Genomic DNA, 27,646 nt, shown 5'->3' with positions numbered 1-27,646 from the left:
GCGCCATTCTGTGTAGGCCAGTCTGCTGGAAAGTCACCCATCACGGTGTGGATTACCTCTTTTGCCTTCTCCGCCGGTCTAGGAACCGGGGCTTCAGCTGCTGCCCTCAATGCTGGTGGGCACCTCTTTAGATGGTCCCGGGAAACCATGGCCAAAGTGCCCCCTTGGTCACGACTGATCTGGTAGGAATCCCCATCTTCCCATCCTGTGGGCTGTATGACATATGGGGTCTGCTCCCATTGATCATCCAGCTTGTGGGTCTTCCTCTTTCGCTTCAGCACTACATCTCCAGGCTGGAAAGGGCCAGCAGACGCCTTCTGGTTGAAGCGCTGCTCCTGTTGTTCCCGACTCCGACTCAAGTTCTTCTCAACATACTCCTGAATTTGTCGATACTGCACCGTCCGCCGAGTGTCCCATTCAGCTGTCGAAGGGAGTGCTTCTGGGGCTTCCAATCCTATGTCCAGATCCACCGGTAGCCGGCCGGGGCGTGCCCTCATCAGGTATGCTGGGGTGCATTTCGTTGAACTGGAAGGGATATTGTTGTACATATCGACCAAATCAGGTAGCTTCTCCGGCCACAGGTTCCGCTCTTCTAGCGGCAACGTCTTGAGGAGGCCCAGGACCAGGTGGTTCATCTTTTCACACATGCCGTTGGTTTGGGCATGATAAGGCGTGGCCCGGATTTTCTTGCAGCCATACAACTGACAAAATTCATGGAATACCTCCGCTTCGAAGGCCGGGCCTTGGTCAGTAAGCACCTTCTCAGGGTATCCATGTGGTCGGCAGAAATAAGCCTGGAACGCTCTAGCGGCGGTACGGCCAGTTAGGTCTTTGACTGGGACAACCACCATGAACCTTGAATAGTGGTCTACAATGGTTAGAGCGTAGGTGTACCCACTTCGGCTGGGGGTGAGCTTTACATGGTCCAGGGCAACCAGCTCCAGCGGTTGATGTGTAACGATCGGGTGTAGGGGCGCCTTCTGGCTGGCCTCATCCTTCCTTCTCAGCGTGCAAGGGCCACACTCTCGGCACCAGGCCTCTACAGATTCCCGCATTCCACTCCAATAGAACCGCTCTCTCAACAGCATCTCTAGTTTCTTCCATCCGAAGTGTCCAGCACCATCATGGTATGCTTGCAGGACGGTGGGCACGTTAGCTTGGGGAATCACCAACTGGCGGATCTTCTCATGGGTCTTCGGGTTAATCAGCTCACGGTACAACTTCCCCTGGTGCAGATACAGCCGGGTCCGTTCCCGCCACAGGCGTTGGGCTTCAGCTGGGGCGGCAGGGTCTATCCCAGCAGCGCCCTGTTCCACCAAGATCTTGACTAGGCGGACAGCGGGTGCCTGGTCCTGGGCTTCTTGCCACTCCTGGCTGGGCAGCGGGTCTAGGTTTACCCGTTGTTGATGAACATGCACCTTCTCAGTCGGTGGCTGATGAAATGCGGGCAACTCAATCTCTTCGAGGTCGTCATCCTCAGGCCCTTCTTCCAACAGGTGGGGCATCCAAGAGAGTGCGTCGGCATTAACGTTGGCACGGCCGGCCATGTACTTGATGGTGAAATCGTAGTTGGCTAGCCTAGCCACCCACTGCTGTTCCAACGCGCCCAGCTTGGCTGTGTCCAGGTGGGTCAGCGGGTTATTATCCGTGAAAGCAGTAAACTTAGCCGCTGCCAGGTAATGGCGGAACCGCTCGGTGATAGCCCACACCAGTGCCAGGAGTTCAAGCTTGAAAGAGCTGTAGTTCTCAGGGTTCCTCTCAGTCGGTCGAAGCCTTCGGCTAGCATAAGCAATCACTTTTTCTTTTCCGTCTTGGACCTGGGATAGGACTGCCCCCAAGCCTACATTGCTGGCATCGGTGTAGAGGATGAAGGGGTGGTTGTAATCAGGGTATGCTAGGATTTCCTCTCCGGTCAGGGCCGCTCTCAGCTGACGGAAAGATTCCTCATGCCTTTCTTCCCACACCAATGGGGCTCCTAGGGGTCTACCACCTTTGGTCTGTCCCACGAGGAGGTCTTGCATGGGGGCAGCCATCTTCGTGTACCCCTTGATGAAGCGACGGTAATACCCCACTAGGCCTAGGAACTGCCTCACCTCTCTCACCGTGGTCGGCCTCGTCCAGTCCTGGATGGCGGAGATCTTCTCAGGGTCAGGGGCAACACCCTCTGCACTGACCACATGCCCTAGGTACTGCACTCTGGGTTTCAGCAGATGACACTTTGAGGGCTTCAACTTCATCCCATATTTTGCAAGGGACGCGAACACCTCGGCCAGGTGCTCCAGGTGGGCTTCATATGTCTGGGAGTATACAATCACATCATCCAAGTACAGCAGGACGGTTTCAAAATTTAGATGCCCCAGACAGCATTCCATCAGCCGTTGGAAGGTTCCAGGGGCATTGCACAGCCCGAACGGCATACTATTAAATTCGCAGAGTCCCATAGGGGTGGCAAAGGCAGTCTTCTCTTGGTCTTCTGGAGCCACAGCCACCTGCCAGTACCCACTGGTGAGGTCAAGGGTGGAAAAGTAGTTAGCGGTTCTCAGCGCAGCCAGAGATTCCTCAATACGGGGCAGAGGGTAAGCGTCCTTATGCGTTATCTGGTTAATTTTCCGGTAATCCACACACATCCGCATGGTACCATCCTTCTTCTTAACCAGTACCAACGGGGCGGCCCAGGGACTACAACTGTCCCTAATAACCCCTGCCTCCTTCATGTTCCTCAACATGTCCTTGGCACATTGGTAGTGTGCAGGGGGAATAGGCCTGTACCTCTCTTTGATAGGGGGGTGCTCACCGGTGGGGATATAGTGTTGGACCCTTTAATCTGCCCAAAGTCTAGGGGATGTTTGCTAAAAACTCGCTCATACTCCCGTACCACCCGGTATACCCCTTCTTTGTGATGTGTAGGGGTATCGTCAGTGCCTACTGTCGGCACCACTCGTCTAACTCCCCTGGTGATGGGTGAGTGCTGGCAGTAGGTGGTGAGGTTGGGGGAACGGCCTCGCGGATGGTGTGGGGATCCAGAGTGAACAACTTGGCAAGGGTAGCGTACCGGGGAAGCCTGACTTCTTCCTCCCCGCAGTTCAGCACCCTCACGGGCACTCTCCCCTTCTTTACGTCTACCACCCCTCGGGTGGCCATTACTGTGGGCCAGTGTTCAGAGGGCATGGGTTCTATCATGGCGGGGTAGTCACGCCCCTGGGGTCCTACCGCTGCCCTACACCAAATCATCATCTCGCTCCTGGGAGGCACAATCAAAGGGGCAACATCCATCACTCTCACCCCACCAATCTCTCCTCCTGTCAAGTTCACATGCTGACGGTACATCAGGGCTCGGATCTCACGCTGCACAGCTCTCTGTCGGCTCCCCACCGCCGTAGCGGCCAGCTGCTGCAGTAGGGTCAGCACATCACTCATACAGTGCTCCATCACGTTAGTCCCTAGCACTACCTTCGGGTTATGATCACTGGGTTCATTGATTATCACAATCATACCCTGGTGTTGTAGTTCAGCTCGTCCCACAGTCATGGCCACTTGCTTGTACCCCACTTGGGTTAATGGGAGTCCATCAGCATCAATCCGTGTCATACTGGCATCTGGGGGAGCCAGTTCATCTTTTCCCCAATACCGTTGATACAGTGTGTATTGTATAGTGGTTACCTGTGATCCAGTGTCCAGGAGAGCCATCACCGGTATGCCGTCCACAGCCACGGGGATGATGGGCCGGGCCCCGATGTACCGGTCCCGCCAGTCTGGGGGGCCATGGGGTTCTACTCCTGAGGATTGGCCCGTGGCCCCAGGGGTTGCTCGTTTAACGGACACCGTCGGGAGTAGCGGCTGGGTTTGCTGCACCTGTAACAGATTGGGGGTCCATACCGTGAGTCATTGGCCCTTCTCCGCTGCATCCAGGGGACGTCCTCCGGGCTGTTGGCGAGCTGCATCTTCGCCGGGGCCTGGGATCTGGCCGGAGGCTGGAGTGCGGCGAGGATCTTAGCGAGGTCCCCATCCATGCGGCGAACTTGAGCAGCGAGTTCTTCCATCGTTCCGCTTGGGGCTACAGGCACTGGAGGTGCTGATGGGGTAGGGGCCACCACAATGGGAGCAGTCTCAACCGGCCATGGTGCTGGCTCAGGGGCTTCAGATGCGGGGGGTTGCAGAGCTTTGATGGCCCGTTCCTTTAATACGGCAAAGTCCACATAAGGGTGTTCTAGGGCCCAGAGCCGAAGTTGTTTGCGGTCCTCTGAGGACCTCATCCCCTGCACAAACTGCTCACTTAACATTTTGTTACTGTCCGCACTGTTGATGGTGGCCTCCCGCTTCAGTGTGCGGAGTGCAGTTTGCAGGCGCAAGGCATAGTCCCGAATGCTATCTCCGGGCCGTTGCCGGCATTGATAGAACTGCATCTGCAACTCCGCCTCGGTACGGGTCTCAAATGCAGTCTGCAGCTTCTCAAAGATGGTGGCTACAGAGGACCTGTCCCCCTCGGCCCAGGTCTCCGCTTCTTGCTCAGCCGCGCCGGTTAGCTGCCCCAGCACTAGCGCTGCACGTTGCTTATCAGTCAGGGGGTACAGTTCTAGCAGCGGACTAAGCTTTTTCCGGAAAACCTGCAAGGCATCAGGTTTCCCATCGTACTGCGGTAGCCAGGCAGCTCCAGGCACATAGGGCAAAAAGAACGGCATCACCTGAGCGAGAGCTGGGGCCGCGACGCCCCCTGCCAGCGCGGCCGGGACCTGGGCAGGCCCATTCCCATCTACGGGTGCTCCCACGACTGCGTCCGCCGCTCCTCCAGCGGCTCCGTCGGGCGCAGACATCTTGTTTCTGTCCCCCTTAGTCTCTTTCCGGCTCCTCCTCTACAGGGGCGGGGTTTTGGCCTTCACGCCTCCACTACTCGAGGAGACGCTCGAGCGGGAACTTTTCGCGCCCAAGATGGCAGCTTCTCAAATTTTCCGGCCGGACACCTCCGGCGGTAACAAGGCACACCTCTACCAGACGGCAGAGCGGTAGGATCCTGTTCGTGACGCCAAGTTGTCGCGGGCGGAGGAGGGGACGCTGCGCTCTCCCACTGCTCGGGTCCGGCCGCGGCTGCTGCGGCTGCGGCTGCTCGGTGGTGGCTCGAGCGGTGGGCCGGATCCCAGGGACTCGAGCGGCGCTCCTCGCCCGTGAGTGAAAAGGGTGGGGATTGGATGGTGGGCATTTGGTTATTGTCCGTGACGCCACCCACTGTTGTGGTGAAGTTGGTGACACCAACTCTGCTCTGGACGGGGATCCCGGGAGCGGTGACAGGGAGCAGCTTTGATGTTAGTTCTCCCCTCTGTGGGTAGGGGGGTTGGTTGTCCCGGGGCCCGGTGATGGAGTAGGGATGGATGGCAGGCGGGTTACGGGGCCTGGCGAGGTGCAGGGTCGCGGGGGCAGCGCTGTGCCGCACGGCACGGTGGTACTCACTCAGCCAATGATGAGGACACAGTTCTCGGTAAAACACTCGGCTGGATGGACGGGTCCCACAGACGGCTGCGGTGTTGTTCCTCCCGGCAGGTTGATGGTGACTGCCTTTCCCTGCACCTATGTAGTGTAACGGTTCCAATGGGTTCTCACCGGTAACCCGCTCCCCAGCTTGGATGGGTGCTGGAGGAGCCCCTTTTGCCCGCAGGCTCTGGCCCTGGGGACTTTAGCCTTGGCGGTGACTGTGTTTCCCTCTCTCGGTTGGACGGTTGCCTTCTGTCGGGACTTGGCTGCTGGGAAACCCAAGAGGTTCCCTTCGCTAACGGATTTGGCAAATTCACGGCGACTCCTAGCCTTGCCGGGGTCCGTAAGCCCCTGCCGGATGGTGCTGGCTTCTCTTTGCGTACCGGTCCGGTACCGCCGGGCCACCGCCCGTCCACGGTCCTTTACGGCAAGCTCCAATAGGCCACTCCTGCAGACGGTCACCACCGTCTGCCAACCTTGCTGATCCGTCCGGGCCACACACCCGGACCAACTTCAGTCTGCTCTACTACCACTTTCCTTCCTTACACTTTTCACTCTCAAACTGATCTCTCCCACTTTTCCCGCCTCCAGGACTGTGAACTCCTCGGTGGGCGGGACCAACCGCCTGGCCCACCCCCCTGGTGTGGACATCAGCCCCTGGAGGAAGGCAACAAGGGTTTGTGTCTGACTTCGGTGTGCCTGACCGGGAGTGTGGGGTGTGTAGGTGTTGTTCTCTGTGGCCCCTGGCTTGTCCAGGGCGCCACACTAATTACAATACCAAATAAAAAAATCATAGTAAACATAATGTTGCCCCAAATGAAAAGCCTAGGGGCAGTACTCAGATATCAACGTTGTGTTTGTTTTTAGGGATATATAAATCCAGCCACTGCAAAATTGTTAGAGTCGGATCAAGGAGCAACAGTGAACTCATGCAGAGATGTTCTCTGAATGTACTGCGAAGATCAGAAAGACCCATTCGAAGTGTTCGGCGGAAGTACAAGTTTCTGACAGCGGATGAGCTATCGGATGAAGATGAATATGAGGAGGAAGGCACAGAAACAACAGTAAGATGAGTCTTTATATTATCATTAGTGTTTTATCCAAATGCTTATATTAAATGAAACATTAATAAATTCTATAAAATAAAAACAGAAAAATACTGTTGGTTAATCAGAGAGACCAGGGTTCTCTCTAGGTAATATACTGTAGTTTGAGATATGGAGGATAGTTAGCGTTGGAGGTCTGCTGCCGCTCCGAGGTGAAAGGGATGGATAAGAAAAAAATGGCATTCTGTAGCATTGTCCGTGGAGAACAGAATAAAATCCACTACATTTATTAAAGGTAGTTTAAACCCCTGATGAAAGACAATGCTTAAAATACAAAACAAGGAAGATGTGAGCGAACACATTTTTGATCTGGTACTGGGATCTTCTTCAGGTTCATATTGGGCTGCCTCCAGTTCCCAGGTTAATTGCAGTTTTTTATGCCAAATATTTGGGCTACAAGGTTAAAAGGGTCTGTATAGCTTCGTTACACGACATGTTTATCTCATAGTAATGTGGAAATTATTTTCTGGATGGGTATTTGAACTGTAAAAAATAACGGATCAAAGTTTAACAATAGATATAATTGCTAAATATAGATATTTAATAAGTTTTATGCTTGTATCTGTTCTTGTTTTTCATATCTGTGCAGAATCCCAGGAAAGCTAGGTATTTTTTATAAAAAGGCTATCTTTTTCTTCAACCACTAACTGTCGATGTTGTATAGGATGTAGTAACTCAGATTCAAGTGTTGAAACATAGCGGGTGGTTCATTAAAACTTTTTTCGACAGAAAATATTGGAAAAATCATAGTAAAGTCACATTTTTTACACAAATGCGAGACTGCACAAAAGAAGGGACAATCTCTTTAAGACTATACAAACCATACACTATGCACTAATGGTGGAAAAAAACGAAAAGCTAAGAGGGCTCTACAAAATAAACATTGTACTTTAGGAGTTCACAAATCTATCAGTCTATTTAAGTCCATTTACACAAGAAAGTTCATAGTCTTTGTTGATATAGAAAGTGAACTGGTGCTTTTTTACCTCTTGCAATTATGTGATGGTTTGGTAAGAAAGATCACTCACTTTCCCTCTCCTTCCAAACTGTTGGCAATATTGTCAGCATCTTATGATTTGGCATGGCTGTTAAGGTGAACTCTTATAAAGGTTCAAGAGTTGCCTGCTGCTTGACGTAATTAATGAGGATATGTGTCACCCGGGGATAAGGGGTACTCAGATCTGGGCCACTTCTGTGGGTATCACGGTGGCGTGACCCGGTCTGTGATCCCAGGCTCCACAGTAAGAAGGGGATTAGGTAAGGGAGATTGTCCGTGATGCCACCCGTGGTGTGCGGTGAGGTAACGGAGCACCGCCGCTACTGGTAAATGGATCCCGGGGATGGTGGTGGTCAGCAAGGTGTTGATTTCCCTCCACGGGTAGGGTGTTGGTGTCCCGGGACCCCGGTGAGGTGGTGCAGGGAGGAGATGGAGACCGTCTGAGAGCTGTGTGTCCGGTTGGACCGGGGGATGTTGTTACTCACAGTTCGCTTTTCAAGGAAATTCACACAGAGTCAGGAATTAACCAGAAATTGCCAGTGTCTGCAGCCTTCGGTGCGGAGGGTATTTGGGGTCCCACACACAGTACAGCAGGATCCTGGTTTTGTTTTGCAGACAGACGCTTCTTTCTCCTTCCTCAGTCGGGAACGGGTAGCCCACTCCCCCTGCAGTGATCCGGGTCACCCCTGGATGCTGGCGGGCCACTACCCTGCCCCGGCCACCTCGGGCCCCTTCCTCACACTTCCCTTCCTTATAGCAGCAAGGAGCTATCTCTCCTGGTCTGCTCTCTTCACACTCCAAACTCACTCTGCTCCAGCCCCTCCCCTCCTGCTCTGTTTAGCTCTTACACTGGGGGGGGGGGGAGGGGTGTCTGTCCTGCTGCACTGGTGTGGGATCAGGTTACCAAGGAGGAAAATGGCCTGCACTTTGCTGGATGTCTGCACGCTCTGTGACACCCTGTTTTTGCCAGGGCGTCACAGATACAGTGCATGCTTACGAAAAATCAACACCAGACAAAGGGTCAGATGTGAACTCTCTTCTGATCAGAGCAAAATGGCACCAAGAGACCTTTTATTTGTTATACTCTATATTATATAGGCTAGAGGCGGGGTTATGTTGGGATATGCTCATTGGTCAATGGGACAGTCCATGGGTTAACCAATGGGTGGATCTGTAGTGATGCTGATAGGAAGATCTATGATGTAATTGGGGCGGATCTGTGGTGATGCTGATGGGCAGGTTTATGATGTCATCAGGGCAGATCTGCGGTGATGCTGATGGGCGTGTCTATGATGTCATCAGGGCGGATCTATGGTGCCATTGGTGGGCAGGTCTATGATGTAATCGGGGCGGATCCATGGTTACGCTGGTGGGAGGGACTATGATGTCATTGGAGGCCATCTTGCCTTGTGTGTGTGTCTAAAAACTGACTTATGTTCAGAGAATTGATTTCATTGGACATACTTCCCACAATCCCCTATGTCAAGAGGTTAATCAAGTATTTGATGGAAAGGCCCTCCTCAACATGGCAACCCCCTTTTGTGAAATTCATGATGAGTGGCGATGTTTGCTTTGCCATAAATCTTACTCCAGCAGAGGCTAAACTAAGAATTGTGGTGAGGCGCACATAGCACACACACCACTACCTTCCTCACCTGATTCAATAAGAATCAGATCATGATGAATCATCCCCATTGTGTCAATCTCTTGTTGCTGGTGAGAAGTAATTATGTGCTAGCAGACTTAGAGAGAGGGATATAGGCTGTACATCATGCTGCTTTTGGATTATTACTGCCTCAGTCAGACCCTGTTGGAAGCAGGGCCGGATTATAGGCGGGGCAGACGGGGCTCCAGCCCAGGGGCCCCCACCAAAAGAGCTTTTAAGGGGGCCCCCACCATACTTGGCACCTGTCAGCATTTTTTTTTCTTCACACCCTCTCCCCCTCCGTAAAGACAGTCTAATAAATCAGCTGTGTTTTCGGGGGGGGGGGGGGGGGGTGCCCGGGGTGTTGAAGCACCGCTATTTATTTGTATCTGCGTCTTTAAGACGCAAAATCAAACTGCGGGCACAGGACGCTGATTGACACCGGAAGTACCAGCGGCCGCTTGTACTTCCGGGGTCAGGTGTGCTAATGCTCCCTGCTATGTGCTGCGGCCGTACCCAGCGAGGGGCGGGCAGCTGCCCCCCCCCTCCCCTCCCCTACTCTCCCCTCCCCTCCCCTCCCTCCCCCTCCCTAGAAGCAGGGGCACGGTGTGGTGCGCCGCTGTATCTGCTGTCCCCGCTGCGCTCCTCTACACTGTGTGCATGCCAGGCACACTAGCAGGAGGCAGCGCGCTGTGCTCTGTCGGCTCTGTGTGCTGTGCTCGGCATGCACCCAGTGTAGAGGAGCGCAGCAGATGACCGCAGCTTCCTTTTTCCGTTCCTATTCAAATGTATTTGCATCTTTCAGACGTAAATACATTTGAACAGCGCGCCGGGACCCGGCCCCGCCCCCGACGTGCAGCAACGTGATGAGATCAGCACCTTGCTGACGTCATCACAGTGCTGCAGGCGCCACACAGGGGACAAGAGGAAGCGAGCGCTCCATGAAGGAGCTGAAGAGACAGGTGTAATTAATGATGATGAGTGGGAAGGGGCTGAGGACACAACGGGGAACATTTGTGAAGGAACACAGCTCTGTGACAGACAGAGGAGGAGTACTGTATTCCGAGGGAGGGAGGAGTGTGTAGTGATGGGGCAGTGTAATTTGTGTGTGTAGGGGGTGATGAGGGTTGTATTGTGTGTGGGGGGAGGGGTAATGGAGGGTGCATTGTATCGTGTGTGTGGGGAGGGGTAATGGAGGGTGCATTGTATCGTGTGTGTGGGGAAGGGTAATGGAGGGTGCATTGTATTCTGTGTGGGGAAGGGTAATGAGGGGTGCATTGTATTGTGTGTGGGGGAGGGTTAATGGGGGGGTGCATTGTATTGTCTGTGGGGGAGGGTTAATGGGGGGGTGCATTGTATTGTATGTGGGGGGAGGCGTAATGGGGGGGTGCATTGTATTCTGTGTGTGTGTGTGTGTGTGTGTGTGTGAGTGAGAGGTGATGTGGGGTGCATTGTGTGTGTTTGTGAGGTGATGTGGGGTGCATTGTGTGTGTGAGGTGATGTGGGGTGCATTATGTGTGTGTGTGTGTGTGTGTGTGTGTGTGTGTGTGTGAGATGATGTGGGGTGCATTGTGTGTGTGTGTGTGAGGTGATGTGGGGTGCATTGTGTGTGTGTGTGTGTGTGTGTGTGTAGGAGGTGATGTGGGGTGCAGTGTGTGTGTGTGGGGGGCTGCATTGTAGTGTGTGGTGATGTGGGGTGCATTGTGTGTGTGTAGGAGGTGATGTGGGGTGCATTGTGTGTGTGTGTGTGTGTGTGTGTGTGTGTGTAGGGGGTGCATTGTAGTGTGTGTGTGTGTGTGTGTGTGTGTAGAGGGTGCATTGTAGTGTGTGTGTCAGAGCTGTGTGTGTAAGAAGCAGTACTGTGTGTGTGTATATATGAATTAGAGCAGTCTGTGCGGCCCCCCCAGAACTATATGGGTCCCCCAGAGCGCTATGTCACCCATCGCAGTAATGAGTACACCACCAGAGCTGTTTGCCACTCCAGTAACGTCTATGCCCCCTGCCCCTCCTGTGATGTATATACAGCAGTGCTGTCAGTGTGCAGTCATGTCTGTTAGTGACAGCCATCGTGAAACACAGCCACATGTCCTGAAGGAGCTGGACGGAAACAAGCGGGAGAGGTGAGTGAGGCTGCTGGCGACTTCCCCATATTAATACCTGTAAAGGCTCATGCGCACGTAACTGCTGAATATTCTGCAGCGATTTGACAGCACATGTGCGCGTCAAATCGCTGCAGAAACACTGCATAATGGATGCAGTTTTTCTGTACAGAAAATCCGATTTCATGCGCTATGGCTGCTTCCCCCACCATAGACAGAGCGGGAGCTGCATCCATAGCGCACGGAATAATTGACATGCTCATTTTATGAACGCACAGATTTGGGTCAACATTTTAGCACCCAAATCACTGCGTTCATAAAAGCTACGTGCGCACGTATCATGCACAATCTACATAGCTTGTATAGGGGACGCAGAACGCATGCCTTTACACTGCAGTGCTATACGCAGTGTAAATGCATGGAATTACACAACGTGCGCACGAGCCCTAATGCGTCTGTGTCTGCATGTATGTCAGTGTATATGACTGTGCATATATTTGTCTGTTTATATGTATTTTTCTGAATTTGTCTTCAAATATGTATATGTATGCCTGTATGTGTATGTGCGTGGGACCCTATATAACAAGAAAAAACAGCATAAAAACAACCTCCACTTAAAAATATTATGTATTGCAAAGTGTGCACAGTACCAACATTCCAAGCTGTACTATTGAAAAAATGAGATTTTTGGCAAAAAATTGCAATTTTTCGAGCCACCCCGCCAACGTCACGGCAAATCTCCTGGGGCAGTCCTAACACTAAAACATTTTTATTTAAAGTGTGCCATGTGGCCTCACATATGCAAAATTAGGACTGCACAGCACGTACCTTGTGCTTTTCAGTCACCGTCTCCATGACTGATTCATGGTTGTGGGCGGGACAGGCCCGAGCACATGCTGCTTAGAATAAATAGCCAGTGGACGGGGTTGGATGGCAAGTGTGAACAGCCACCAACCGCCAAAAATCAGGACAGATGGAAAAATAAACATGAGGTGCACTGCAAGATGAGAATCAACTGGGACCCTATATAACAAGAAAAAACAGCATAAAAACAACCTCCACTCAAAAATATTATGTATTGCAAAGTGTGCACAGTACCAACATTCCAAGCTGTACTATTGAAAAAATGAGATTTTTGGCAAAAAATTGCAATTTTTCGAGCCACCCCGCCAACGTCACGGCAAATCTCCTGGGGCAGTCCTAACACTAAAACATTTTTATTTAAAGTGTGCCATGTGGCCTCACATATGCAAAATTAGGACTGCACAGCACGTACCTTGTGCTTTTCAGTCACAGTCATTTTTCCATCTGTCCTGATTTTTGGCGGTTGGTGGCTGTTCACACTTGCCATCCAACCCCGTCCACTGGCTATTTATTCTAAGCAGCATGTGCTCGGGCCTGTCCCGCCCACAACCATGAATCAGTCATGGAGACGGTGACTGAAAAGCACAAGGTACGTGCTGTGCAGTCCTAATTTTGCATATGTGAGGCCACATGGCACACTTTAAATAAAAATGTTTTAGTGTTAGGACTGCCCCAGGAGATTTGCCGTGACGTTGGCGGGGTGGCTCGAAAAATTGCAATTTTTTGCCAAAAATCTCATTTTTTCAATAGTACAGCTTGGAATGTTGGTACTGTGCACACTTTGCAATACATAATATTTTTAAGTGGAGGTTGTTTTTATGCTGTTTTTTCTTGTTATATAGGGTCCCAGTTGATTCTCATCTTGCAGTGCACCTCATGTTTATTTTTCCATCTGTCCTGATTTTTGGCGGTTGGTGGCTGTTCACACTTGCCATCCAACCCCGTCCACTGGCTATTTATTCTAAGCAGCATGTGCTCGGGCCTGTCCCGCCCACAACCATGAATCAGTCATGGAGACGGTGACTGAAAAGCACAAGGTACGTGCTGTGCAGTCCTAATTTTGCATATGTGAGGCCACATGGCACACTTTAAATAAAAATGTTTTAGTGTTAGGACTGCCCCAGGAGATTTGCCGTGACGTTGGCGGGGTGGCTCGAAAAATTGCAATTTTTTGCCAAAAATCTCATTTTTTCAATAGTACAGCTTGGAATGTTGGTACTGTGCACACTTTGCAATACATAATATTTTTAAGTGGAGGTTGTTTTTATGCTGTTTTTTCTTGTTCTATAGGGTCCCAGTTGATTCTCATCTTGCAGTGCACCTCATGTTTATTTTTCCATCTGTCCTGATTTTTGGCGGTTGGTGGCTGTTCACACTTGCCATCCAACCCCGTCCACTGGCTATTTATTCTAAGCAGCATGTGCTCGGGCCTGTCCCGCCCACAACCATGAATCAGTCATGGAGACGGTGACTGAAAAGCACAAGGTACGTGCTGTGCAGTCCTAATTTTGCATATGTGAGGCCACATGGCACACTTTAAATAAAAATGTTTTAGTGTTAGGACTGCCCCAGGAGATTTGCCGTGACGTTGGCGGGGTGGCTCGAAAAATTGCAATTTTTTGCCAAAAATCTCATTTTTTCAATAGTACAGCTTGGAATGTTGGTACTGTGCACACTTTGCAATACATAATATTTTTGAGTGGAGGTTGTTTTTATGCTGTTTTTTCTTGTTATATAGGGTCCCAGTTGATTCTCATCTTGCAGTGCACCTCATGTTTATTTTTCCATCTGTCCTGATTTTTGGCGGTTGGTGGCTGTTCACACTGGCCATCCAACCCCGTCCACTGGCTATTTATTCTAAGCAGCATGTGCTCGGGCCTGTCCCGCCCACAACCATGAATCAGTCATGGAGACGGTGACTGAAAAGCACAAGGTACGTGCTGTGCAGTCCTAATTTTGCATATGTGAGGCCACATGGCACACTTTAAATAAAAATGTTTTAGTGTTAGGACTGCCCCAGGAGATTTGCCGTGACGTTGGCGGGGTGGCTCGAAAAATTGCAATTTTTTGCCAAAAATCTCATTTTTTCAATAGTACAGCTTGGAATGTTGGTACTGTGCACACTTTGCAATACATAATATTTTTAAGTGGAGGTTGTTTTTATGCTGTTTTTTCTTGTTATATAGGGTCCCAGTTGATTCTCATCTTGCAGTGCACCTCATGTTTATTTTTCCATCTGTCCTGATTTTTGGCGGTTGGTGGCTGTTCACACTTGCCATCCAACCCCGTCCACTGGCTATTTATTCTAAGCAGCATGTGCTCGGGCCTGTCCCGCCCACAACCATGAATCAGTCATGGAGACGGTGACTGAAAAGCACAAGGTACGTGCTGTGCAGTCCTAATTTTGCATATGTGAGGCCACATGGCACACTTTAAATAAAAATGTTTTAGTGTTAGGACTGCCCCAGGAGATTTGCCGTGACGTTGGCGGGGTGGCTCGAAAAATTGCAATTTTTTGCCAAAAATCTCATTTTTTCAATAGTACAGCTTGGAATGTTGGTACTGTGCACACTTTGCAATACATAATATTTTTAAGTGGAGGTTGTTTTTATGCTGTTTTTTTCTTGTTATATAGGGTCCCAGTTGATTCTCATCTTGCAGTGCACCTCATGTTTATTTTTCCATCTGTCCTGATTTTTGGCGGTTGGTGGCTGTTCACACTTGCCATCCAACCCCGTCCACTGGCTATTTATTCTAAGCAGCATGTGCTCGGGCCTGTCCCGCCCACAACCATGAATCAGTCATGGAGACGGTGACTGAAAAGCACAAGGTACGTGCTGTGCAGTCCTAATTTTGCATATGTGAGGCCACATGGCACACTTTAAATAAAAATGTTTTAGTGTTAGGACTGCCCCAGGAGATTTGCCGTGACGTTGGCGGGGTGGCTCGAAAAATTGCAATTTTTTGCCAAAAATCTCATTTTTTCAATAGTACAGCTTGGAATGTTGGTACTGTGCACACTTTGCAATACATGTGTATGTGCGTGTCTGTGTGTGGATGGGGTCCACTGAGACTCTTTCACCCGGAGGCCACAAAAACCTGGAGTCGGCCCTGGCTGCCTTAACATTGGGATCAGTAAAAAATGTGAGTAAAGCTTTACACGCTACAATATATCTAACGATGTGTCACGTCGTAAGTGACGCACATCCGGCATCGTTAGTGATATTGTAGTGTGTGACAGCTACGTGCGACCCTGATTGTGCGTTAAAACGTTGATCGCTGACACGTCGTTCATTTTCTAAAAATTGAACGTCTGGTTGTTCATCGTTCTTGAGGCAGCACACGTCGCTCCGTGTGATACCCCGGGAACAATGAACTGCAGCTTACCTGCGTCCCGCCGGCAATGCGGAAGGAAGGAGGTGGGCGGGATGTTTACGCCCCGCTCATCTCCGCCCCTCCGCTTCTATTGGCCGGCCGCTGTGTGACGTTGCTGTGACGCCGAATGTCCCTCCCACTCCAGGAAGTGGATGTTCGCTGCCCACAGCGAGGTCGTTTGGAAGGTACGTGTGATGGGGGTAATCGTTTGTGCGACACGGGCAACAAATTGCCTGTTCCGCACATATGATGGGGGCGTGTGTGATCGCATACGAGATCGAAATGTGTAAAGCAGCCTTAACTCTACTTTCCGTGTATGAGTGACGGCTGTGAGTGATCCTGGACTGTGTCTGTATTGTAGTACTGTAAATCTGAATGTGGCAGAACAGGATAAATGTTCATTGGATTTCTATCTAAATGCTACAGTTCGCGCTCTACTGTTATGGCTAAAAATGTTAACGTTATGGGGCCCCCACCAGATTTTCTGCCCAGGGGCCCCCACCAACCTTAATCCAGCCCTGGTTGGAAGGCTTCCAGATTGAAGATCCAATATCTTTGCTGATAGTCCTGGATCTCTCTACTGCATTCAACACCATGGATCACCAGCTGTTCCTCACTATGCTTATCTATATGGGGTTCAAGGACACCGCTCTCTCTTGGTTTGGCTCCTACCTTTCTTAATGCTTCTTCACTGTATCTTTTGCCTGCTCTTCTTCCTATCCTCTTGCCCTAACTGTCGGGGTTCCGTCAGGTTCAGCCCTAGGCCCCCTCCTCCTCTCTCTATATACTTACCGTATTTGAAGAACCATCAATATGCGGGCGTCACATGAGACGAGCTATCGTGCGATGCATCGTCGAGGTCACGGTTTTCGTGACGCACATCCGTCATCGTTTGCGTCGTCGTTTCGTGTGACACCTCCGAGCGACGCAGAATCAGTCACAAATCGTGAGTTGTGTACACGTCGCTTATTTTTAAAAAAATCGTTTATTTTTCATGGTGCCGATTGTTCATCGTACCCGGGGCAGCACACTTCGCTCCGTGTGACACCCCGGGAACGATGAACACAGCTTACCTGCATCCCGCGGCACCCGCCGGCTATGCGGATGGAAGGAGGTGGGCGGGATTTTTACGTCCCGCTCATCTCCGCCCCTCCGCTTCTATTGGCCGGCGGCTGTGTGACGTCGCTGTGACGCCGAACATCCCTCCCCCTTCAGGGAGAGGATGTTCGTCGCCCACAGCGAGGTCGCTCAGCAGGTAAGTACGTGTGACGGCGGTTTAACGACTTTGTGCAACACGGGCAGCGATTTACGTACCGTGTGACGCCCGCATTAGACTTCGTTTTCAGTACCTCCTGTATGCTGATGACACCCAATTATGCACAGTCTCCTGATATCACCCCTGCATTATTTCAAAATACCAGTGATTCTCTGTCTGCTGTCTCCAATATCATGTCTTTCCTCCCTCTATTCACCTTCAGAAACCAATATTGCCATTTCCATATGTGGTTCTACCATTACGCCCCAGCAGCACGCACGCTGTCTTGGAGTTATATTTGACTCAGGTCTTTCCTTCACTCCCCACATCCGATCACTCGGTCCCTCATGTCACCTCAAAAACATTTCTATAATTCGACCTTTTCTTATCGGTGACTGCAAAATCTCTCTTACTATCACTCTTATTCATTCTTGTCTGAACTAATGCAACTCTCTACTAATCAGTCGCCTTCTTACTTAACTCTTCCTTCTCCAATACATACTGAATGCAGCAGTCAGGATCATATTCTCTCCTGCTGCTATACCGATGCCTCTGCCCTGTGCCAGTCATTGCACTGATTACCTATTTGCCGCAGAGTACAATATAAACTTATTACTCTCATCCACAAAGCTCTCCACAGTTCTGCTCCGCTCTACATCTCCTCTAGAGATGAGCGAACCGGTCCCGGTTCGGCTCGAGGTCGGTTCGCCGAACGGAGGTCCCGTTCGAGTTCGGTTCGTCGAACGTTCGACGAACCGAACTCGAACCAATAGGCTATAATGGGAGGCAATCACAAACATATAAAAATGCATGATAAATGTACACAAACAGTTAATAAACATTGCCATAACACTTACCGGTCCCCGCGATCCCTCCTGCACTCTGTCTCTTGCCGCTATTCCATCCGATGATCGCTGAATCCTCCCGGTGACCGCCACTGCCAGCAGAGAAGCAGGACCTATCGTGACGTCAAAATAGCCATGTGACCAGTCACGTGGCTATTATCTCATTGGCTACAGACTGGTCACATGACTATGACGCGTCATGTAGGACCTGCGAGTGCATCTCTCCGGTACACGGTGCACATATGTGTATCGCCGTGTACCGGCGACATGCTCTAGCACACGGTCGACTCCCCGTTCCGTTAGGGACCGGCTGACACAGCCGGTCATTAACGGAGATCACCGTTGCCATAGCAACGCAGTTAGCGGTGACGTCACCACTAACCGCGGCTCCGAGAGCACCGTTGCTATGGTAACGCGTCTGTCAGCGTTACCGCTGTTACCGCTGACAGCCAGCACTGATCACTCACGGAGTGAAGGCTGCACGCTGCTTCCCGATTGTAGTGAGGATTGTAGTGAAGATGAGGTTCCCCAGCCCCATGTGATGAGCTGGTGAACCTCATCCTCACTACAATCGCCACTACTACTACACTAGTGAGGATTGTAGTGAGGATGAGGTTCCCCAGCCCCAAGTGATGAGCTGGGGAACCTCATCCTCACTACAATCGTCACTACTACTACACTAGAAAGAAAGAAGACAGAAGAGCAGGATCGTGGAGGGCTGACAGGGGGTAATAAAGATGGAGTCTCTAATGTGTCTGTGTATTTATTTCTATTAAAGTATTTTTTCTCTGTGTGGTGTTTTTTTTTAACCCTTTATTGGAGATTCTTAATGGCCGGGTCAAACGTGCCTGACATTAAGAATCTCTGGCTTAATACTGGCTAGTAAAACAAAGCCAGTATTAACTCATGATTACCCAACAAGCCACCCGGCTCCAGGGCTGTTGGAAGAGTTGGATACAGCGCCAGATGATGGCGCTTCTATGAGAGCGCCATTTTCTGGGACGGCTGCGGACTGAAATCCGCAGCAGAGGCGCCCAGAAACCTCGGGCTAACCTGTGCTGCGGATTCCAATCCCCAGCTGCCTAGTTGTACCCGGCTGGACACAAAAATGGGGCGAAGCCCACGTCATTTGTTTTTTAATTATTTCATGAAATAAGTGAAATAATTAAAAAAAAACGGGCTTCCCTATATTTTTGGTTCCCAGCCGGGTACAAATAGGCAACTGGGGGTTGGAGGCAGCCCGTGGCTGCCTGCTGTACCTGGCTAGCATACAAAAATATGGCGAAGCCCACGTCATTTTTTTTGGTGGGCAAAAAACTTCTGCATACAGTCCTGGATGGAGTATGCTGAGCCTTGTAGTTCTGCAGCTGCTGTCTGCTCTTCTCCATACAGACAGACAGCAGCTGCAGAACTACAAGGCTCAGCATACTCCATCCAGGACTGTATGCAGAAGTTTTTTGCCCCCTGAAAAAATTATGTGGGCTTCGCCATATTTTTGTATGCTAGCCAGGTACAGCAGGCAGGTACGGCTGCCCCCAACCCCCAGTTGTCTATTTGTACCTGGCTGGGAACCAAAAATAAAGGGAAGCCCTTTTTTATTATTTCATGAATTTCATGAAATAATTAGAAAACAAATGACGTAGGCTTCGCCCCATTTTTGTGTCCAGCCAGGTACAACTAGGCAGCTGGGGATTGGAATTCGCAGCACAGGTTGGCCTGAGCTTTCTGGGCCCCACTGCTGCGAATTGCAGTCTGCAGCCGCCTCAGAAAATGGCATTTTCATAGAAGCGCCATCTTCTGGCGCTGTATCCAACTCTTCCAGCACCTGCCTGCTATACCTGGCTAGCATACAAAAATATGGCGAAGCTCACGTCCTTTTTTTGTAGTTTTTTGGCAAAAAAAATAAAAAATGCTTCCCTGGATTTTCCATTGCCAGTGAAGGTAACACCAAGCAGTGGGGGTTAGCAGCCAGTAGCTGCTTGGATTACCCTTAGCTAGCAATACAAAAAATGCAGCGGGAGCCCATATATATTTTTTTTAATTATTTATTTAAATAACTAAAAATAAAATGGGCTTCCCTGTATTTTGATTGCTGGTCATCACAGTGCTGAAAAAAAAATAAATCTTTAAAAAAATGACGTAGCGCTCCGCGGTATTTTTGATTCTCAGCGCAGATAAAGCAGACAGCTATGGGTTGCCACCCCCATCTGCCTGCCGTTACCTTGGTTGGCAATCAAAATACAGGGAAGCCCATTAATTTTTTCTATTTAAAAAATAGTTAAAAAAAAAAAATGACGTTGGGTCCCCCCATTTTTGATAGCCAGCTAGGGTAAAGCAGACGGCTGTAGCCTGAAAACCACAGCTGGCAGCTTTACCGTGGTTGGGGATCCAATGTGGAGGTCCCCTCAGGCTCTTTTTTATAATTATTTTATAAATATTAATAATTACACAATAAAAGTAGGGCCCCCCCAAATTGGATCACCAGCCAAGGTAAAGCGGACAGCTGTGGTCTGGTATTCTCAAGGTGGGAAGGTCCATAGTTATTGGGCCTTCACAGCCTAAAAATAGCAGGCCGCAGGCACCCCAGACGTGGCGCATCCACTAGATGCGCCAATCCTGGCGCTTCCCCCCAGCTCATCCCGTGCCCTGGTGCAGTGGCAAACGGGGTAATAAATCGGGTTGATACTAGCTGTAAAGTCACCTGAGATCAAGCCCAGCAGTTTGTGATGTCATGGCGTCTATTAGATACCCAACATCATAAACTGTCAGTACTAACAAAAAAAAAAAAATCGGCAAAAGAAATTTATTTGAAAAAACAGTCCCCAAAACATTTCCTCTTTCACCAATTTATTGTAAGAAAAAAAATAAAGGGGTCCCACGACGACTCTGGACCGTCTAGAATACGGGGGGGAAAAATTTCAGGCAGCAGGAGAAAAGCAGGTTTAATACCGCGCCAAACCACAGGAATGCAGATGAAATTAATAGATCTCTTTTCTTTATTTTCACAGGTCTACGCGTTTCAAGGACATATCCGTCCTCTTCCTCAGGACAAATGCAGAGAATACTATCAAGGATAGTATTCTCTGCATTTGTCCTGAGGAAGAGGACGGATATGTCCTTGAAACGCGTAGACCTGTGAAAATAAAGAAAAGAGATCTATTAATTTCATCTGCATTCCTGTGGTTTGGCGCGGTATTAAACCTGCTTTTCTCCTGCTGCCTGAAATTTACTCCATTTTGCGGGACTGCTGCCTTCCACGTCACTTTCATGCTGACAAAGGGGTTGTGACTGTCACAACCACACCAGGTGAGTGTTCCTTTTTACATTCACCCCACATTGTTATATCGGGTAAGACCCTATTTGCGCCTTTTTTTCCCACAGCCTTTTTGCTTTCTAGAATATGGGGGGGAGACACTCAGGGAACGTATCCCCCATTTTCTAGGAGTGCGGACCCTTCATGTGAGGAGTGTGGGTGCAATGAATCTGCACTCACTCTTCTCGGGTCCACAGCAGCAGAGTCCATGTCGTAATGGTTGCTACCAAAGCTGCAATGCCCTGCTCATGAGGTAAGGGCATGCCTAATCAGGAGAACTACTGTAGAGGAAGCTCTGCTCACTGGTATATAGGTGCTCAGAGGTAATAATAGATAAAATTAGTGAGTAACCTCGGCACTCTAAATCTCTCAGACTAAGTCAGTAAGTCACAACGGATAGTAATGCAAAATCACTCTTTATTGGTCCGTATTAAGAAAAAAAAAAATTTCATAAGCATATATGTTTTTGTCCAAAACAAGTTACAAATGACGTTTCGGCCTGAGCCTTCGTCAGATTGGACTTATCTGCATGTAATTATGAAAAATGACAATAATCAGTATCACATAAGAGTGAGAGAACAATAACATAAACTCGAACAATGTAGAGGTACAATTGGGATGCAGCAAAAAAATTGCAACACAGCAAGAAATGAAACACATGATACAAATGTCATAATACAGTACAAGGACAATATAGTAATGACAAATATGGGGTCAGAGTAGGCTTAGACAGCTCTGGTACGAAAGAGATGTCAATCATAAAGTAACATGTGCAGTAGGTGTAGAGCTACAGTATGCATGGCAGAGCTAATGGGTAGACCGACCATAGAAAAAGAACGGAGAAAAAGTGGAGAAAAAGTGGAGAAAAAGTGGAGAAAAAGTGGAGAAAAAGTGGAGAAAAAGTGGATGAAAAAGTGGAGAAAAAGTGGAGAAAAAGTGGATGAAAAAGTGGAGAAAAAGTGGAGAAAAAGTGGAGAAAAAGTGGAGAAAAAGTGGAGAAAAAGTGGAGAAAAAGTGGAGAAAAAGTGGAGAAAAAGTGGAGAAAAAGTGGAGAAAAAGTGAAGAAAAAGTGGAGAAAAAGTGGAGAAAAAGTGGAGAAAAAGTGGAGAAAAAGTGGAGAAAAAGTGGAGAAAAAGTGGAGAAAAAGTGGAGAAAAAGTGGAGAAAAAGTGGAGAAAAAGTGGAGAAAAAGTGGAGAAAAAGTGGAGAAAAAGTGGAGAAAAAGTGGAGAAAAAGTGGAGAAAAAGTGGAGAAAAAGTGGAGAAAAAGTGGAGAAAAAGTGGAGAAAAAGTGGAGAAAAAGTGGAGAAAAAGTGGAGAAAAAGTGGAGAAAAAGTGGAGAAAAAGTGGAGAAAAAGTGGAGAAAAAGTGGAGCACCCTTTGGTGCCTTTCATGTGGCACTAAGGGGTGCTTAGCTTTGTATTTAGCCAAAAAAATGAAAAAAAAAATGACGTAGGGTTCCCCCTAGTTTTGTAGCCAGCTAGGGTAAAGCAGACGGCTGCAGCCTGCAGACAACAGCTGGCAACCTCACCTTGACTGGTAATCCAAAACTGAGGGCACCCCACGCTGTTATTTTAAATTAAATAAATAATTAAAAAAAAAACACGTAGGGGTCCCCCAAAATTGGATCACCAGCCAAGGTAAAGCAGACAGCTGGGGCCTGATATTCTCAGACTAGGGAGGTCCATGGTTATTGGACTCTCCTCAGCCTAAAAATAGCAGGCCGCAGCCGCCCCAGAAGTGGCGCATCCATTAGATGCGCCAATCCTAGTGCTTCGCCCCAGCTCATCCCGCGTCCTGGTGCGGTGGCAAACGGGGTAATATATGGGGTTAATACCAGATGTGTAATGTCACCTGGCATCAAGCCCTGGGGTTGGTGAGATCAGGCGTCTATCAGATACCCGACATCACCAACCCAGTCAGTAATAAAAAAAAATAGACGACAAACACATTTTTATTTGAAAAAACACTCCCCAAAACATTCCCTCTTTAACCAATTTATTAGAATGAAAAACAAATCCAGGTCTGCTGTAATCCAAGGGGTTGCCATGACGATCCACACTGTCCCAGTCAATGAAGAGCAGGATGTTCCCCATTGGCTGGGAGAGCAGTGCAGTGACCTGAGCTAACATCAATGGGTCAGCCCAGGTCACTGCAGGGCATGACAAGTGCTGCTGTCAGTGAGGTACATTACCTGCGCTGATCTCCAGCACACTGACAGCCCCTGTCACTGAGTTCAATGACTGCCGCCTTCACACCAAGTATCGTGAGAGGCCCGTGACGTCACCGCTAGTCAGTCTCGGGTCGGAAGCGAGAGAAGGTGATGTGACAAGCGGCGGCCATGGAGGACAGTGACAGCGCTGAGGTCGGGATGGCGGGACTTCATCACCGCAGGTAAGCCGAGCGGGACCATGTGTGTGTGTGTGTGTGTGTGTGTACGTGTGTACATGCCGCGTGCAGGAGGGGGCGGAGCGAGCTGAGCGGGGAAGTGTGGGCTTCCTGCACGTAACTAGGATAAACATCGGGTTACTAACCAAAGCGCTTTGCTTGGATACCCGATGTTTATCTTGGTTACCAGCTTCTGGCAGGCTGCCAGCGATGGCTCCTGCACACTGTAGCTGTAAAAAGCCCTGCTTTTTGCTGCTAGAACCGTTCTCGAACGTATCTAGAACTATCGAGCTTTTGCAAAAAGCTCGAGTTCTAGTTCGATCTCGAACAGCCCCAAAAATCACTCGAACCGCGAACTGGAGAACCGCGAACCGCGCTCAACTCTAATCCCCTCCCTCATCACTATCCATCACCCTGCCAGATCTCTCTGTTTCGCTAATGACCCAAGACTGATATCCTCTATAATCCGAATCTCCCACTCCTGTCTCCTAGACTTATTGCAAGCTTCACCAATTCTCTGGAATGTACTACCCTGGACAATTCGATTAGTTCACAATACCTACAGTTTTAACTGTGCCCTAAAAACGCATTTCTTTACACTGGCCTATCACTTCACTTATCTAACTATTCCTGTCCTTATGATACTGTATAATAATTTTTCTTCAAAATCTGATCCCTTATATCATCTGTTTACACATCCTCCATACACTTAATAGCACTCTGTACCTGCTGTACTTGTACACATACTGGCTGGTCACCGGATCATGCAGAGCTATTTTGATACCCTATTTATATTGATGACGGGACCATACAATACAAACACTTTTACTATTTACCTTTTACGCCTCCCCTATTCCCTCATAGAGTGTAACCTTGTGAGCAGGAACCTCACTCCTCTGGGATCTGTTGATTTGTGTTACTCTGTAAAGTCTCATATTGTCTGTACATGTCCAATCTGAATTGTAAATGCTGCGGCATATGTTGGAGATATATTAGTACAAATTCTTATTATATTTTCTGTATAAACATCTATAATAAAAGCATCTTAGATATCTACTGTATATTTAGCAAGTACGGTATATGTGTTTTTACATTTCATATCCCAAAAAAACATTTCCACGTTACTATTCAATGGGCCAAAGGGTGGAAGTAACGTAAGCTGACAATTACGTTCTACCCAGTTCTATTAAACGTCCAACCTAAATAGATTGGTCACTCTATGTTTCATGGAGCCCACCTTTGTTCAGTCAGTGGAATTGGAGACATGACTAGTTCACATGTCTGAATACAAGCTTGGCTACTACATTCACTCACTGATCATCTGATGGATGAAATGTGTTCACATGCTGCAGAAACAACTCTATTCGGTGGAAATGAACTGATTGTATGCCACAGATAGGCATACCTATATACCAGACCAAGGTTCCTGAGAATAGCTAGATTTTAGGCAGGATGGAATGGGACATTGATGAGATCTGGATTATGTCCATCCTTTAAGGTGATATTTTACTAATCGAGAATTGTATTATTTATCTTTGTCCTAACATTCCCTAGTTGGAGAACGAAGCAGAGATTGTAAAGAGTAAAATTTTGTCCAAAAGAGATATCATGAAAAGCGCCTATAATACACTTCTACAAGAATACGACATGAAGAAGTATATAAATGATGACATTTTCCATAAACTCATCTCTGACCAGGTATTGTTGTGCACATTACTTCATTATGTTTTTCCACATTTGCTTCTTTTACTGATGGTCTTATAACGATCGTTCACTATTAAACACCCTTTTGTTTTTCATTTGGGATAGATTGACAATTCCTTTTTATTGTTATGGTAGTTAGTGCATCTTGTGAAGTCTCATACATAGACATCTAATATATAAAGCTGAGTGTGTGTGTGTGTGTGTGTGTGTGTGTGTGTCTGTGAATGTCCGCTAAAAGAATCCGCACAGTCGCATTTACAATCACAAAATTTTGCATAGACGCCTCATATGACTCAGGGAACGTCATAGACTATATTTTGAAGGGAAAATTCAACCCCACGCTTTACAGTTATTTGACAAAAAAACTGCTCACATTAAAGTCAATGGAACTGAGAGCTACGGGTCATTAATAAGAGCTCTGCTTGGTTGCTATAGGCAATGAAGGACATTCTTAGTATAAGAAGCTTATGTGTCAGTTAATATGATATCGGTAGAAAGAGAGACAGAGAGAGAGACAGAGAGCTACAGACAGACCGAGAGACTGAGAGAGAAATAGAAGGAGAGAGAGAAATGCAGATGGAGACAGACAGAGAGAGACAGACAGGTAAAGAGACAGAGAGACAGACAGGCAAAAAAACAGACAGAGACACAGAGAGAGATAGAGTCGGACAGAGAGACAGAGAGAGAGATGCAGACAGACAGAGAAACAGATAGTAAGACAGACAGAGAGAGAGATGGATAGAGAGACCAAGAGAGTGACAGAGAAAGATGGATAGAGAGAGGCAGAGAGACAGACAAAGAGACAGACAGAAAGAGAGACAGAAAGAGCGACCGACATAGAGCGACAGAGAGAGATACAGACAGAGAGAGAGATACAGATAGAAAGAAACAGACATAGAGAGACAGAGATAGAGAGACAGACACAGACAGACAGAGCCAGACAGAGAGAGACAGACAGAGATAGAGACAGACAGAGAGAGACAGACAGACAGAGATAGTGAGAGAGACAGACAGTGAGACAGAGAGAGACAGAGGACGACTGAGAGAGAGGGAGAGAGACTGAGAGAGTGGGAGAGACAGAGATACTTAGTTACTATCCTGGGCAATGCTGGGTACTACAGCAAGTAGAGTTATATTATTGAGAGATTAGGTGCTTATATCATTGCATGATCATGTATTGAATGCAGTTACTAAACACTACACAATATGCTTTTAAAAGGAATCTGTCGCAAGTTTTTGCTATGGAATGTGATAGCAGCATAATGTAGAGACAGATGTGTGTTTTGATAGAATCCCTGTTAGTCTGATGTAGCAGAGCTAAATCTTCTGCTGTATGTATAACCTCATCTACAATCCTGACTGTTAGCTTCCTGTGTACACTTTGCATTTTGAACAAGCTGTTAATCAGTGGAAGGGGCAGGATTACACTCATTAGCCTGACTGGCCTGCAGGAGACAGCAAGTTCTGCAGTGATAATCTCCTGCTGATAAAACACTGATTGTATTGAAACTACATATAGTAGGTAAGGACGGCATTGCTGGGTGTATGGGTGCTCAGATAGGGTCTAACCCCATAATATTCCTAGAGAAAAGTACGGCTGTCTAATTCAAGAGAATATTGAAACTTATTGTGTAAGGTGCAAAAATATATGTGACATTTTGGTCTATAAGACCTTCTTCAGACATGCACAAAAGCGTACTACCACAAGAGGTAGTAATGGCAGATACTATAACAGCTTTTAAAAAAGGGCTGGATGATTTCCTCAGTACACAAAACATTGTTGGTTATAAATGACTAAGTGACTAAATGTAGAACTGGTGGAGGAAGGTTGAACTAGATGGACCTAGATCTTTTTTTCAACCTAAGTAACTATGTAACTATGTAACTATGTATTGTGGGCAAGTAGCCGTAATATTTTTCTTGCATTGAAACAGCACACACCCTGAAATAAGGCTCTCAGAATGATGCTTCTCCTAGATTAAATAGCAAAAACCTGCTGACAGATTCCCTATGAGCGCTCTTCGTAAGGCCTGTTTCACACGTCAGTGATTCTGGTACGTTTGTGCTGCTTTTTTTTAAACGTACCAGAATCACTGACATACGCAGACCCATTATAATGAATAGGTCTGCTCACACATCAGTGATTTTTCACTGCACGTGTCTCCGTGCGTCGTACCCGCGTGTCCGTGATTGCTGCACGGAGACATGTCCGTTTTTTTCTGGCATCACTGATGTCCCACGGACCACGCAGTTGTGTGGTCCGTGAAACACATGCCAGAAAAAAACGTGCTTTTAAAATAAAAATCATTTTTACTCACCCGACTCCAGCGACGCTCTCTGCAGCCCGTTCTCCCTGCTGCTTCTGAGCCGGCTCATTACTGTCGCGCATATTCATGATGCACGACACAGCCGACCCGGAAGCAGCTGCTGCGGGGGTCAGCGCCGGCCGGATGCTGCACCGCGGGAGGATTCAGCACCACGGAGAGCGGGAGCGGGCACAGGTGAGTTAATCTCTAAGTGCAATCACGGGCCACGGAGAACGGAGCCCGGATTGCACTAAAGGTCCAGTCACACTAAACAACTTACCAGCGATC

General features: G+C 48.4%; 1 protein-coding gene across 1 annotated transcript in view; it reads left to right on the top strand.

Annotated features, from left to right (window-relative positions):
- The window catches only part of LOC142243898 (NFX1-type zinc finger-containing protein 1-like), a 312,672-nt gene that overhangs the window by 135,881 nt on the left and 149,145 nt on the right, over window positions 1-27,646 (top strand). Inside the window, exons 16-17 of the mRNA XM_075316094.1 lie at window positions 6,331-6,527; window positions 24,903-25,046. Coding sequence (XP_075172209.1) covers window positions 6,331-6,527; window positions 24,903-25,046 — 341 coding nt within the window. The remainder of the gene's footprint in view (window positions 1-6,330; window positions 6,528-24,902; window positions 25,047-27,646) is intronic.

This window comes from Anomaloglossus baeobatrachus, chromosome 6 (genome assembly GCF_048569485.1).
Source record: "Anomaloglossus baeobatrachus isolate aAnoBae1 chromosome 6, aAnoBae1.hap1, whole genome shotgun sequence".
Classification (NCBI taxonomy): Eukaryota; Metazoa; Chordata; class Amphibia; order Anura; family Aromobatidae; genus Anomaloglossus; species Anomaloglossus baeobatrachus.
This window is presented reverse-complemented; position numbering and strand designations above follow the sequence as displayed.